The sequence below is a fragment of the Anolis sagrei genome, chromosome 3 (genome assembly GCF_037176765.1).
Source record: "Anolis sagrei isolate rAnoSag1 chromosome 3, rAnoSag1.mat, whole genome shotgun sequence".
Classification (NCBI taxonomy): Eukaryota; Metazoa; Chordata; class Lepidosauria; order Squamata; family Dactyloidae; genus Anolis; species Anolis sagrei.
In genome coordinates, this window is record NC_090023.1 from 74,422,558 (window position 1) to 74,438,308 (window position 15,751).

Below are 15,751 nucleotides of genomic sequence, written 5' to 3' on the forward strand. Positions count from 1 at the left end.
TAGAAGAGGGTTGCAGCAATCTTTGGAAGGGAGTGGAGGTACTTGAAGTCCCATCATCCATGGTCTGTCCTCCTCCAAACTGCAGCAGGATGTAGAGTGGGTCATTGGAGCTCCATGTGCCAAGTTTAGTCTTGATAAGTCATTGGCGAGGGTCTCAGTGGTCTCAGGAAGTGAGCAAAGGTACTGCAAGTCTCATCATCCATCTCCAAAGTTTTCCAAATAACACCAGGACGTAAAGTGGGTCATGAGAGGTCTATGTGCCAAGTTTGGTCTTGATCCGTCATTGGATGAGGTTTGCAGAGGTCTCAGAATGTGAGTGAAGGTACTGGAAGTTCCATCATCCATGGTCCACCCTTCTCCAAAACTGCAGCAGGATGTAGAGTGGGTCATGGGGGCTCTGTGTGCCAACTTTGGTCTTGATTGGTCATTAGATGAGTTTTGCAGCAGTCTTGGGTAGTGGAGGTACTTGAAGTCCCATCATCCATGGTCTGTCGTCCTCCAAACTTCTCCAGGATGTAGAGTGGGTCATTGAAGCTCCATGTGCCAAGTTTAGTCTTGATGAGTCATTGGCGAGGGTCTCAGTGGTCTCAGGAAGTGAGTGAAGTGACTGCAAGTCCCATCATCCATTGTCAAATTCTTCCAAACCGCACCAGGATGTAGAGTGAGTTATGCGGGCTCTCTGTGTAAATTGTGGTCCTGATCCATCATTGTTGGCAGTTATAATGGTAATAGGAAGGGAGTGCAGGTATTGCAAGTCCCATCGTCCATGGTGCATCCTCCTTCAAACTGCACCTGGATGTAAAGTGCGTCATGGAGACTCAGTGTGCCAAGTTTGGTATTTATTGGTAACTAGCTTGGGAACCCGGCGCTGCCCGGGTTATTTGAGAAAGGAATTGTGTGGCAAAGATGTTCTTTATCAGTTTTCAGTTAGTGAAGGTACTGCAAATGCCATCGTTAATGGTCCATCCTCTTCCAAACAACGCCAGGATGTAGAGTGGGTCATGGGGGCTCTGTGTGCCAAGTTTGGTCTTCATCAGTCATTGGATGGGGGTCTCAGTAGTTTCACTAAGTGAGTGAAGGAACTGCAAGTCCCATCGTCCATGGTGCATCATCTTCCAAACCGCACCAGGATGTAGAGTGCATCATGGAGACCCCGTATGTCAAGTTTGGTCCTTATCGGAAATTGGATGATGGTTGCAGTGGTCTCAGGAATTGAGCGAAGATACTGCAAGTCCCATAATCTATGCTTGATCCACAGTCAAACCACACCATGGCGTAAAGTGGGTCATGAGAGGTGTATGTGCCAAGTTTGGTCTTGATCAATCATTGGTTGAGGGTCACAGTTGTGTCAGAAAGTGAGTTAAGGTACTTAAAGTCCCATCATCCATAGTCTGTTCTCCCCCAAACCTCACCAGAATGTTGAGTTGGCCATGGGGGCTCTCTGTGTCAAGTTTCGTGTTTGGATGAGGGTTGCTGTGGTTTCAGGAAGTGAGTGAAGGTACTGCAAGTGCCATCATCCATCATCCATCCTCCTCCAAACAGGACCAGGATGTAGAGTGGCTCATGGGAGCTCTGTGTGCTAAGTTTGGTCTTGATCAGTCATTAGATGAGGGTTACAGTACTCTTGGGAAGTGAGTGGAGGTACTTGAAGTCCCATCATCCATGGTCTGTCCTCCTCAAAAGTGCACCAGGAGGTAGAGTGTGTCATGGGGGCTCTGTGTGCCAAGTTTGGTCTCGATCAGTCATTGGCGAGGGTCTCAGTAGTCGCGAGAAGTGAGTGAAGTGACTGCAAGTCCCATTATCCATTTCCAAATTCTTCCAAACCGCACCAGGAAATAGAGTGGGTCATGCAGGCTCTCTGTGTGAATTGTGGTCTTGATCCATCATTGTTGGCAGTTGTAATGGTCTCAGGAAGGGAGTGCAAGTATTGCAAGTCCCATCGTCCATGGTGCATCCTCCTCCAAACCGCAGCAGGATTTTGAGTGCATCATGGAGACTCAGTGTGCCAAGTTTGGTCTTTATTGGTAATTGGATGAGGGTTGCAGAGGTCTCAAAAATTGAGCAAAGGTACCTCAAGTCCCATAATCCATGGTCCATCCCCGGTCAAACCACACCAGGGCGTAAAGTGGGTCATGAGAGGTCTACATTGGAAGAAGAGGGAAGGTGGCTGCCTCTTTTGGGGCCTAGCTGGGAGAAGGCAACCTAGAAGGCCTGCAAGGATTTGGCAAAAGGGTCAAAGGCGGCTGGGGTGAGGGGGCTTTGGGGGCCAGAAATGTTCAGAAGCAGAAAAAGGCATCATTAAAAATATAATTATTGTTTTTCTCTGCTTTCATTGGAATAATGTAGTGCCTTACCTTGTAGAAAGACAATGCTTTTTCAGATCACCCAGTCAGAAGCTGCCTTCTTTGACACAATGTGGAAGAGGGAAGGTGGCTGCCTCTTTTGGGGCCTAGCTGGAAGAAGGCAACCTAGCAGGCCTGCAAGGACTTAGCAGAAGGCCAATCAGAAATCATATGCAAATTTCCCTCTCTCGTGTCCCTGCTTCTGTCATTAACCCTCTTTGCCACCAGGGGGCCCTGTTGAGGTTGGCCAATCAGAAACCATATGCAAATTTCCTTTCTGTTCTCAGCCACTTGAGAATCTTGGAACTTTCAGGCTGGCCAATCAGAGACCATATGCAAATAGTACCAGAGTGGCAGCCAATCGGAAAGCTGCCACATATTCCTCCCTCCATCCTCCCTACGTCTGCCCTCCGTCGCATACAAACTTTGACTTTTATTATATATATAGATTGGATGAGAGTTGCAGTGGTCTGAAGAATTGAGCAATGGTACTGCAAGTCCCATAATCCACGGTCCATCCCCGGCCAAACCACACCAGGACGTAAAGTGGGTCATGAGAGGTCTCTGTGCGAAGTTTGGTCCTGCTCAGTCATTGGATAAGGTTAACAGCGGTCTCAGAATGTGAGTGGTGGTACTGCAAGTCCCATCATCCATGGTTCATAGTCCTCCAAACTGCAGTAGGATGTAGAGTGGGTCATGGGGGCTCTGTGTGCCTATTTCGGTCTGTATTGGGAGTGTTCTGACCCAGCCCCCGGCCTTTCCTTTCCTCTCTTTGTCATTTCGGAATGTTGGATTTGAGGCTGGCCAATCAGAGACCATATGCAAATTTCCTTCTGTCATGCCCCGTTTCTGCCATGAACCCTCTTCTCCACCAGGGGTTCCTATTGAAGCTGCCCAATCAGAGACCATATGCAAATAGCACCACAGCGGCAGCCAATCAGAACGCTGCCACATACATTTCCGCCCTCCACACTTCCTCTGTCCTTCCCATACAAACAAACACTCTTCTTTATTATATACTAGCTTGGGAACCCGGCGCTGCCCGGGTTATTTGAGAAAGGAATTGTGTGGCAAAGATGTTCTTTATCAGTTTTCAGTTAGTGAAGGTACTGCAAATGCCATCGTTAATGGTCCATCCTCTTCCAAACAACGCCAGGATGTAGAGTGGGTCATGGGGGCTCTGTGTGCCAAGTTTGGTCTTCATCAGTCATTGGATGGGGGTCTCAGTAGTTTCACTAAGTGAGTGAAGGAACTGCAAGTCCCATCGTCCATGGTGCATCATCTTCCAAACCGCACCAGGATGTAGAGTGCATCATGGAGACCCCGTATGTCAAGTTTGGTCCTTATCGGAAATTGGATGATGGTTGCAGTGGTCTCAGGAATTGAGCGAAGATACTGCAAGTCCCATAATCTATGCTTGATCCACAGTCAAACCACACCATGGCGTAAAGTGGGTCATGAGAGGTGTATGTGCCAAGTTTGGTCTTGATCAATCATTGGTTGAGGGTCACAGTTGTGTCAGAAAGTGAGTTAAGGTACTTAAAGTCCCATCATCCATAGTCTGTTCTCCCCCAAACCTCACCAGAATGTTGAGTTGGCCATGGGGGCTCTCTGTGTCAAGTTTCGTGTTTGGATGAGGGTTGCTGTGGTTTCAGGAAGTGAGTGAAGGTACTGCAAGTGCCATCATCCATCATCCATCCTCCTCCAAACAGGACCAGGATGTAGAGTGGCTCATGGGAGCTCTGTGTGCTAAGTTTGGTCTTGATCAGTCATTAGATGAGGGTTACAGTACTCTTGGGAAGTGAGTGGAGGTACTTGAAGTCCCATCATCCATGGTCTGTCCTCCTCAAAAGTGCACCAGGAGGTAGAGTGTGTCATGGGGGCTCTGTGTGCCAAGTTTGGTCTCGATCAGTCATTGGCGAGGGTCTCAGTAGTCGCGAGAAGTGAGTGAAGTGACTGCAAGTCCCATTATCCATTTCCAAATTCTTCCAAACCGCACCAGGAAATAGAGTGGGTCATGCAGGCTCTCTGTGTGAATTGTGGTCTTGATCCATCATTGTTGGCAGTTGTAATGGTCTCAGGAAGGGAGTGCAAGTATTGCAAGTCCCATCGTCCATGGTGCATCCTCCTCCAAACCGCAGCAGGATTTTGAGTGCATCATGGAGACTCAGTGTGCCAAGTTTGGTCTTTATTGGTAATTGGATGAGGGTTGCAGAGGTCTCAAAAATTGAGCAAAGGTACCTCAAGTCCCATAATCCATGGTCCATCCCCGGTCAAACCACACCAGGGCGTAAAGTGGGTCATGAGAGGTCTACATTGGAAGAAGAGGGAAGGTGGCTGCCTCTTTTGGGGCCTAGCTGGGAGAAGGCAACCTAGAAGGCCTGCAAGGATTTGGCAAAAGGGTCAAAGGCGGCTGGGGTGAGGGGGCTTTGGGGGCCAGAAATGTTCAGAAGCAGAAAAAGGCATCATTAAAAATATAATTATTGTTTTTCTCTGCTTTCATTGGAATAATGTAGTGCCTTACCTTGTAGAAAGACAATGCTTTTTCAGATCACCCAGTCAGAAGCTGCCTTCTTTGACACAATGTGGAAGAGGGAAGGTGGCTGCCTCTTTTGGGGCCTAGCTGGAAGAAGGCAACCTAGCAGGCCTGCAAGGACTTAGCAGAAGGCCAATCAGAAATCATATGCAAATTTCCCTCTCTCGTGTCCCTGCTTCTGTCATTAACCCTCTTTGCCACCAGGGGGCCCTGTTGAGGTTGGCCAATCAGAAACCATATGCAAATTTCCTTTCTGTTCTCAGCCACTTGAGAATCTTGGAACTTTCAGGCTGGCCAATCAGAGACCATATGCAAATAGTACCAGAGTGGCAGCCAATCGGAAAGCTGCCACATATTCCTCCCTCCATCCTCCCTACGTCTGCCCTCCGTCGCATACAAACTTTGACTTTTATTATATATATAGATATAGATATATATATATATATATATATATATATGGATGGGGCTGGAGTTACAGTTTAATATTTGTATTTGTTCTGACTTCCTTACAAATTCAACTGAAGAATAAATTTACAGAACCCATCTTGTTCGTAACTTGGAAATGAAACTGAGCTACCTCCCAAGTACCCAGAAAGAACTCTTTATTAAAAAGCCAGTTGGAGCAGTTTGCCAGATGCAGACTTTCATACCAGGAACCCACTCACAACACATCTTTTTCCCTTCTGGAAATTTTCAGTCACTTAACACATTTTCTCACTCGACTGCAAAGGTAAGCTGCGCCTCCAGGAAAATTCTGAGCATGTTGAGATCTGTGTGCACAGCCTGGGAAAATAGCAAAAGAGGGAGGAGAAGGAGTGAAGATAAGATATATTTGCCCCCAGGAGCAAGTTTCCCATTCTTTCTTCTGGTTATGCAAGTAGTTTTAACTTGCTTTAGTGCACCCAGGCACAAGTTTATCATTGCTCACTGGCTTGACTCCACCCTCTTCATGCAGACAAGATTTTCTTTAAAGCTCACAGGGTTAGGGCTAAAATTAGCAGATCTTGACTTCATACATCATAAAACAACAAAGTGAAATGCTTCTTGCATGACTCACACTCTCTTGCCTCACTGCTGCTTCTCTTTATTAGCTCCACATAAGCATCTGGATCTTGGAGCACAAGAAGACTTTGTTCATAGGACTACCTACATTTGAGCAGATCTTTTTGGTGTATGTAGGAAGAAAAGGAGACACTTTTTTTCTGTGCCGACACACCAGAGGCTCACATTGCGCAACCTAAACAATTTTTACTTAAAATATGCAGGACAATGTGTGGCCTAAGCCTGGAAACCCTCCATCATCTAAGTAAGATAAGAGAGCAGCTGAATAAGATACAGAGGATCAAGGGATATATTTCAGTGGCCTGTGCATGTCTGTTTAGATGGCAGTTCCTATAATGGGATTTTCCTGCTCTCTCATTGTAATATCTATTTGAGGCATGGGCAAACTTAGGCACTCCAGATGTTTTGGACTTCAACTCCCGCAATTCCTAACAGCTTACAGGTTGTTAGGAATTGTGGGAGTTGAAGTCCATTACACCTGGAGGGATGAAGTTTGCCCATGCCTGATCTATTTGGTGGGCAGTCATGGGTTAGGGATATTGTTCTTCCTGGTTTGACTGTTGATACTTGTTGCAAATGTGGAACAACTTTACTGGATTTCATTCTTAAGCCCCATAAATTCAGCAAGACCTTTTGAGAAGTAATGTATGCCAACTCTTCTAACCCTTCAGACCTTTTGCATTACAAATCCCAATTGTTGCTATCAATGTCATTAAGCCAATTGCAAGTCACCCTATAATCAACAGTCTTGTTTGGGTCTTGCAGACTCAGAGCCATGGCTGACTTAATTGAGCCCATCCATCTGTATTATGGTCTTCCTCTTGGTATCCACTGGAGTTTGGTTCCAGACCTCCCATGGATACCAACATCCATGAAGTTCCAGTATATACAATGATGTAGGAAAATTGTGTCCCTTACATAAAATGGCAAAGTCCAGGTTTGCTTTTGAGGAGGGTTTTTTTTTTCAAGCTATGGATGATTGAATCCATGGATGTAGAATTCATGGACTGTACCTTTTATATGGCTAGATCTAGAAGTGAGCATATTACACGCTAAAATTACTCCACTGGTTGCCAATTAGTTTCTGGGCAAATTACAAAGTATGGGTTATTAACTTGAGAGCCCCACATGGTTTGGGTCCAAGTTACCTACAGGATTGCTTTCTCCTGTATAATCCTCCCAGACACTGAGGTCCTCTTTAGGACATTTCTTCAACCAGCCAAAACCCTACTGGCAACTATCACCCAGAGGAGCTTTTCATCAGCCACCCCTAGAGTGGGAAATGATGTGCCAGAAGAGATTCAACAGCTAAACGGGTTGTCAGAATTTAAAACACTATTAAAGACCTTCTGGCAGGCCTACCCAGTCCATTTTAAATTTGCATTTTATTAGCACTGGTGTTTTAATCTTTGTCATAGGTTTTGAATATGTGTGTTTTTATTGTCCTGTGATTTATTTAACTATGTTTTATAGCCTGTGTCTGTTTTATTTTAACTATGTTAAAAGAATTAAAATATAGTTAAAATAAAATAGGTTCAAATTGTGAGGAGAGGCAGGTAACAACTTCTTCCTCCTCCTCTTCCTCCTCCTCTTACCAAGCATGATTTTCTAGTGAGTCATGTCCTCTCACGATATGATATGGCAGTCTTAGTTTTGGCATCTTGGCTTCAAGGCATCCCATTATTTCCATTTTTCCATGGCTCTTACTACCATGAATAACAATTAGAAATACAATTCCATGAACAATTGTAGTATTCAATAATATATTTTTACACTTCAAGATTTGTGTAGTTCCTTCACACCTACTCTTCCAAATGATATCGAGCTGCTTTTAGGAGGGTCTCCCCAGCCGAGGAGATCCCTGAGGACCGCACCAAAGAGAGTCCTGGAACCTTGGTGAGGCCAGCGAAGCCAATTTCAGCGATAAAAATATTTAAAATAATAAATCCTCACCAAAGCAGAAGAAGTTCAGCGACCGAGGTGTTTTATTTGCGATTCAGCTGCAATCGGATGCAAAAGTAGGGATAATTCCTCTACAAGCATACCGCTAAAGAATTTGCAAGCATATTTATAGGAAAAATACAGCAAAACCTTTTGAATTTCCCACCCGCCCCTCTCCGCCCGGCTTCGCACTGATTGGTTGACAGCCCGAACAGCTGGGAGAAGGCTTGGCGGCCCGCCCCACTCTGGGCCAATCAGCAAGTTCCTCCGCCTCTGGAGGGCCAATTGGCGCGCTTTTCTCGCTTCCGAGGATGGACGAATCAGGAGAGAGAAGGCGGGGTGACCGTTAACAATGGGGAAAATGATGGGATTACAGATAGCCAGCCAGCTGGAATGTGAGGCTTTGTTTTGGCTGGCAAGGTGCGATCTTCTCAAACAAAGGCTTTCCTGTCCTTGATGGGTTTTGATGAGGGAAACAAACAGGATCAGGGCAGGGGACCTCAGGGGGATCAACCCTGCCCTTTGTAAATCAATCATAATGTCCGTATCCAAATAGACTTCCTTATCTCACCAGACCAACTCAGAAAACGAGAAAAGGGAATCATAAATGGCTATTGTCCATACCAATGAATCAATCAAAAGGAAGTTTCAAGGGAGGCAGGGATTCTCCCTCGAGCATTGCAACAGTCCTTGGTCACTTCTTTATGGGGCAAAAGTCAAAGGGAAAGGTGGGAAACGGACGATATTTCATGCATTATTTTCTTATACAAAGTTCAAAAAGGAAAACCCCATTCCCACCCCACATCTTAATCAATTTTTATTAAAATAGTTGATTTTTTTATTAAAAGAACTTGAAATCTCATGTTCCTGGGGAAAGTTCGCGGAGATGGAGGTGGCTTGCAGTCCAAATCAAGCCGCAGAAAGTCGTTTCTCCTGATAGAAGTCAGCAGATGGGCGCTGAGTTGATTAACAACAAGATCCATTGTTCTGTCCTTGGGGAACCATTCCCTCCCAAGGACTGGGTCTCCTGCCCGGCCCCCTTCCCAGGGTCTCCTGGGGGCATCCACAGCAAGTCCCTGGCTGCGGGGCTAGGCAGGAACGAACAGCAACGAAGAGAAATGGACTGCTGCTGCAGAGCCGGCGGAGTTTGGCAATCAGCTGATTTCTGTCAAAATTTATTCTTTAAAACAAAACATTTCCCGGGAGGAGGGATCCAAAGTGAGAAAAGTGAGATGGCAGTTTAGTTAGGAATCGGGTATAGAAAAATATGGAATTGAAACGGGGCCGATCCGCCATTTTGAGGTTTTAGCGGATACGGGGGTCCAATAGGAAGGTTTGATATCATCAGTTCATGGTTTGTGCCACAATCTGCTCCTGGTCTTGTTTTTGCAGAAAGAATGAAACTTACTCATTTTTTTTTTTTGTATCTGATTATATAGTCTACTTCATTTCTATTTTGGCCATCAAGTGATGTCCATGTATACAGTCATGCCTTGGGTAGGTGAAGAATGTATGTGTGTGTGTGTATGATCAGCAAACTATTGGCCTCACAAAATTCAGACACTTTCCTTCTTGATTTCTTGATCCTTGATCTCCAGTCTTGGATTCTGCTCTGTTTCCTACTTTTGCCTTTCAATCACCTACAATTAATAAGAAGTCCTGTTTCAGTGTGTGGTCAATTTGGTATGTGGTATAGAGTCTTTCAATTTCTTTGTTTGCAACTGTAGTTAGAGCAAAACTTGGATTATAGTTATATTGATGTGTTTTTCTTGAATTCTTATTCATATTATTTGGTTAGAGTTTACAATATACGGTACTCTTTGACTGCTTTTTCTCTTCTCATTATTAATACCACCCCATTTCTTCTTCATGAATAAAACATTGTGTAGTTATCTGACTTAAAATGTCCAATTCCTCTCCATTTTAGCTCATTCACTCTCAGTATACCAAAGTCTTTACATTCCTTTCTTCTTTTTTTACTATGTCTAACTTCCCCTGATTCATGCTTCTCACATCCTATGTTCCCATAATATGTGTTGTGTAACTTTGGGCTTTCCTTTCACCTCTGAGCATGCCAACAGTAAATATTCTTTTAGCTTGAGTCTACTGTCTTCCAACTTTGAAGTGTCATCTTCTAGCACTATCTCTTTTTCATTTTGGATTGTCTTATCATAGAATTTTGTTCATAAAAGATATTCAGAAAGGGTTCACTGTGCCTCCTTTTGAGCATTACTAACAAGTATTAGCTATGGTGCTACTGTTGCTATCTCAGAGAGATCCTTCACCAAGGTGTGTGTGCTCTCCCTCCACATACACGCAGTACATTTGGCACATTTCTTCTTGCGACTCAACAAAAGTCTCTCTGTCATGGAAGACCATACCAGTAGCATTGTGTCTTGCCCCTCATGAGCAATCTTTCCAGCAAGTCCCAGAAGCCCCAGTTAAAATAGCCAGTTATGAGAGCATCATGAAGTCTGAAACAGGTGGAGGGCATCAAACTTAGGAAGGTTGATATACTGTTTCATAGGTCTAAATTCCAGTTGTGAGGCTTTCTGACTGAACTTGAGAAGTCAATACTTATGTGGGAGCTAGGCCACGAGTGGGAATCATAAGGGCCTCTAGATGTTGAGCAAGCAGCCAATGACAGCAAAGGGAATTGTGAGAACATCTGAAGAGGCCACATTTTGGTTTAGGTCTTAGCTAAAATCCTGCAAATTATTGGTACAATCCTAACCCAAAGATGTCACGGCTGTCATTGACAAGGATGAATCATGAGCCTCTTCTGCTGAAAGAGATGTTTTTAAAATGTTGGAGATACAAGTTCAATTTCACACTAAGCCATGGCGCACACTCTATTAACCCGTACCAGTCACTCTCTGAGGTAGATTTGCTTCACAGCCGGGGTGTTGTGATTTGAACATTGGGCTATGTTTCTGGAGACCAGGGTCTGAGTCACTGCTGTGCAATGGAAACTGATTGGATGACCTTGAGCAAGACCCCACCCCCAGCTTTTGAATAAATCTGGCCAAGGAACCCATGGTAGGGTTGCCCTAAGTCAGAAATCACTTGAAGGCACCAACAACAACAACTCATTGTGGAGAGGAGTAGAGCCAAATATAGAGTTTTGAATTGATTGGAAGAAAAGCGAGCTGATGGTAATGATAATAGAATGTTCAATTTCTCTTAGTCACTTTTTTTCATGTCAGGAGTGACTCGAGAAACTGCAAGTCACATCTGGTGAGAAAGAATTGGCTATCTGCAAGGATGTTGCCCAGGGGACACTCAGATATTTTGGATGTTTTACCATCCTTGTGGGAGGCTTTTCTCATGTCCCTGCATAAGGAGCTGGAGCTGACAGAGGGAGCTCATCCACACTCTCCCCAGATTTGAATCTCCAACCTGTCAGTCTTGCACCACCGGGGGCCCTTAGTCACTTAGTCAGGATTAATATTTTAACAAAGATCCTTTAGTGAAGAGAAAAAGATAAGGACCCTCACAAATCCCTCTAAGCAAAATAGCAGAAGAAAAGTGATGGTGGGAATTTGTCTGAAACAATTCATACCTTACTGTTAAGATGCCTGAAGCAAGGAAGGGTCCTGGGAAACTGAAAAGCTTTAAGAAATGAAGTCATACATATACACACCCTGCTTTCAAGTGATTTGTGACTGGAAGAAGCAGTCATCCTAATCCAATCGCTGGATATATTGCCAGAGGGAATAAAGGTAAACCTCTTTGGCAGTATTCTTGCCCTCAAACTAACCCAGCCCTGGCCTTATCAAGAATTTCAAAATGTAAAAACTTTCTTCTGTTGAGAACTATTTCTTGAAATAGTGTGTGTATGTATGTGTATATATGTGTGTGTGTGTGTGTGTGTGTATAAAATGTGTAGACCTTCAAACATTAAACACGTGAACATGAAGCTATCAAGAAGTCTGACTCCATTTCATTTGTTTGACAAAAAACAAAACAGTTTGAAGAGTTCAGCATTTGCACAGCGTGAAATTATGTAAGTTATACGCCTGTACTTCCCAAGAGTACATATAGATTTGAAAAATGAAAGGCAATACATGTGACATAATTTCAAAACTGATGGTACCTACTGGAATATATTTTTATCATTTCAAACTAGCCCTCTGCAGACATTCACTACTTATGTAACCTTCCTTCCTTCGTTTTTGTGTCACACTGAAAAAACTTCCCCTTTTAGTGTCAGGTATCTTGCATATATTGAGAACAGTCCTCCATACCCACTGATTCTGCACCCACAGATTCAACCACCTATGGCTTGAAAATATCCTCCAAAATTCCAGAAACAAATTCTTCATTTTGCACTATTATAAAGGACACCATTTTACTATGCCATTATATTTAATGGCACCTGAGCATCTATGGATTTTGATATCCATGGATATTCCTGGAAACAAACCCCAGCAGATACCACTGTATTGATAATGCCAATTAAATCAATTTCAGTCGAAGCTTGAAAGACAGCATGTGGAGAAGTAAACATGAGATGTGATGCTTTCTGTCGGGCACTATAAACATGCAAGGAGTGTGCTCTTCTTATGTAGAGGATAACCTGTGTGGTATTTCTGTGAAGATCCTCCGTTTGATGTCATCCAAACAGTAATTTCCACCAGTCATTACTTTGCTATATAGATCTATTACAAAGGACAGTGTGAAAGATGGATATTTGAGGTCTTCTTGTTCCACAGAATATGTCACTATTTTGATAAGTCAGTCACACCTGTTGTGTGGCAAATAATGAGAACAAGCAATGAGAACTGCATAGCTAGCTGATTAAATTATCAAGTGTTTACAAACAAACTGTCATCATTCGGAGCAAATAAGCTCCTTTTCCTTTTTTATTTTAAAAAAGCCTGTTTCTTTTGCACCTCTAGCAGATTAGTGTTATACAATTGTGCTCCAACCACAGATAGTAGTTAGAAACCTGAGGTACAAGTTAGAGCATTATTTAGTTTTAATCTCTGACCAGACACGTTATTTCTCAGATAGCTATAGGTCATGATCCCATGAATGATAACACTACCCTACTTTACAAGAATTGTTAGAGGAACTGAGATGTTTTTGAAGTATTATTGATCGCATGCAATTAAACTGATTACAATTGTATAATCAGAGCTTTTATAAATAGCTTTTAAAGTCTATTACTATGTGATATAGTGTACACATATATGTCCGTGGGCATGTGTAGAGGATCTAATGAGCACTTTAAAATAGGGCCACCTTGCATTGGGGGACCCAGAGTAAATTGACCCAATCTGGAGCAATACTTAGTTGCAGAATACTATATTAATTTTACTTGTTCCTCTAATGCATTTACCTCATTTACAGGTAATTTAAATGTTTATTAGCATATCTGGTTAAAGAGTAATTGTCTGAATCAATGATGAGGTCATCAGTCAGCATATACACAACTATGCATTGTCGAAGTCTTTTGTGGCCAGAATCACTGGGTTGTTGTAGGTTTTTTGGGCTGTATGGTCATGTTCTAGAAGCATTCTCTCCTGATGTTTCACCCGCATCTATGGCAGGCTTCCTCAGAGGTTGTGAGGTCTGTTAGAAACTAGGAAAAAGGGGTTTATATATCTGTGGAGTGTCCAGGATGGGAGAAAGAACTCTTGTCTGTTGAAGCTAGGATTCCCCGAGGCAATAACAAGTCACTCCTAAAAACTGTCAGGCCATCAAATGCTAATCAAGGTGGCCAATTGAAACATTCACACCTATCTCCAACAGACAAGAGTTTTTTCTCCCACCCTGGACACTCCACAGATATATAAACCCAGTTTTCCTGGTTTTCCACAGACCTCACAACCTCTGAGGATGCCTGCCATAGATGGAGGCTAAACGTCAGGAGACAATGGTTCTAGAACATGGTCATAGAGCCCGAAAAACTACAACCCATATACACAACTGTTCAAGCATTTCTTTTTTTATGCCTTGACTAGGAACAACTGCTGGTCAAAGATACAAAGTGAAGAGAACCATTCATTCTTTTTTCTTTGTCAACTGCTGGACTACTTTCATTTATTTTCTGACAGAGGTACAACCAGAGGCATTTCATAGTATAGACTGAAATGGGATTCAACACAAGATATGGTAGATACTATGTAAAAGGGTGAAGAAACAAAAGGCCCTTTCCATTCAGACACAACAGTTCCACAGCTCCCTGATTTTTGTGCTCAAGTCTTTTGCTGCCTCCTTGTGGGCAACATAACCTAGAATAGATATTATCATTTTGCTAGCACCTATTTGTTTATTGGAGTTATACTTTGCCTTTCCTCCAGATTGGGATTCACTTAGGCAGTGTGTTGTTGGGTGCTTCAGATTTCCCACGTTCTGAACAGACTCCACATATCCGTTATTACAAAGAGAACAAAGGATGCATGTAATTATTTTCAAAAGTCTCTTAATTTGCAAATATTCCACCAAGAGTGAAGTACGAAGGGTATTATGAAAAAATGACTTTTTGTGCCCTCCCTCTGCCCCCCAATATTTATGACATGATAGAAGAAGACTCCTTGGTGAATTAACAGCCAGCTGGCAAAACTTGCTTCAGAGTGGGAAGGACTGCTCTCCAGAACTATTTGCTAAACATAATATGGAATCAATAAGCAGTTTATACCATTAGGGGTTTGGTTCACAAGAAGCTTGATTCAAATTTTAATTTCACTAGGTAGAAAACCATTCCATTGCTCTAATACCAAACCGGCTATTTCAGGTGATAACCCAAGTCATCTTACTGGTAGAGTGGATTCCCCCTCACTATAATGGAAACAACTCATGGAACGAGGTACATTTCACATCACAGACTATCCCCACCCTACTGCCACCCACTTATGTTCAGTTAGATACAGGACTGATCTAAGAAATAAAAAGCAAACTTTTTTTTTTTGCTTACTTATGCTCTTTTGTCTCGGTGCCCGACTAAAACATTCTATAGGAGTGTTACTTCCTTGTCAAACATAGCACATTTTTTTCTTGACACTGAGTAATTGTTATGAACTGTTGCTGCCCATACTTTGTTTGATTAGGCTTCTATAGAGTACAAGTTTCACAAGAGCTCCTCTGTATTTCAAACTGCTGGGCCAATATCAGAATGTTGCACCATGTTAGCTTTTCCCTTTAACCCTGGTTTTCCAGCAATTGATTCTGTTTACATGTCCCGTAGGCTTCTACAAGCTCCTCCACAGTTTGGTGTCTTCTATCAAGTACAAGTTAATAGCTGTACATCTGTTGCTGCTGCTGTTCACTTTGAACCTGTGGTTGCCCAGCCTGCTGTTGACTTGGCTGGGCCTGAGTCTGCAGGACATCAGTCTGTGGCACTGCCCTCCAGGTTAAGGGCTGCTGTTCTGATATCTGGCTCCCTAATGGAGCAATGGAGTTCACCAGAGTTGTCAGGTTTATAAAATGGGCTACTGACTGAGGGTTTGTGGCTTCAGACTGCGACTGTATCTGGATATCATTTTGGCGGTTACCATGTAACATAGCAGAACCAGTGACTGTGTCAAAAGTCACTGTGAGAATGGAATTGTCTAGTTGCAACTGGCGTTCAGGAGTGGCAAGATGACCTACAGCCACAGGTTGTAGGTTTGTAAACTGGGTCCCAGCAGCTGTAGTGATTGGAGTAACACTAATGTTGGTCAAGCCAACTGAGCTGGAAGGGGCTGTGACATTTGGGTCTCCAAGGGTCACCACCACCTGAGGAGAGAGAGAACCGAAAATTAGTATTGATATGCACTGGTAATTACCAAAGTAACAGTCAGTAAGGGAGTGAGCAACCTGTGGCCCTCCAGATGCTGTTGTATTGCAACTCTTGACAGCCTTCATTGCTGCCCAAGTCACATCC

The 15,751-nt window shown here is 43.3% G+C and overlaps 1 protein-coding gene across 2 annotated transcripts in view; it reads right to left on the reverse strand.

Annotated features, from left to right (window-relative positions):
- Nucleotides 1-13,893: 13,893 nt before the first annotated feature.
- PRDM15 (PR/SET domain 15) overlaps nucleotides 13,894-15,751 on the reverse strand; it is a 45,287-nt gene continuing 43,429 nt past the window's right edge. For both annotated transcript variants that reach the window (XM_060770294.2, XM_060770293.2), the window contains exon 25: nucleotides 13,894-15,603. In XM_060770294.2, the coding sequence (XP_060626277.2) occupies nucleotides 15,121-15,603 (483 nt within the window). In that variant the 3' untranslated portion in view covers nucleotides 13,894-15,120. The remainder of the gene's footprint in view (nucleotides 15,604-15,751) is intronic.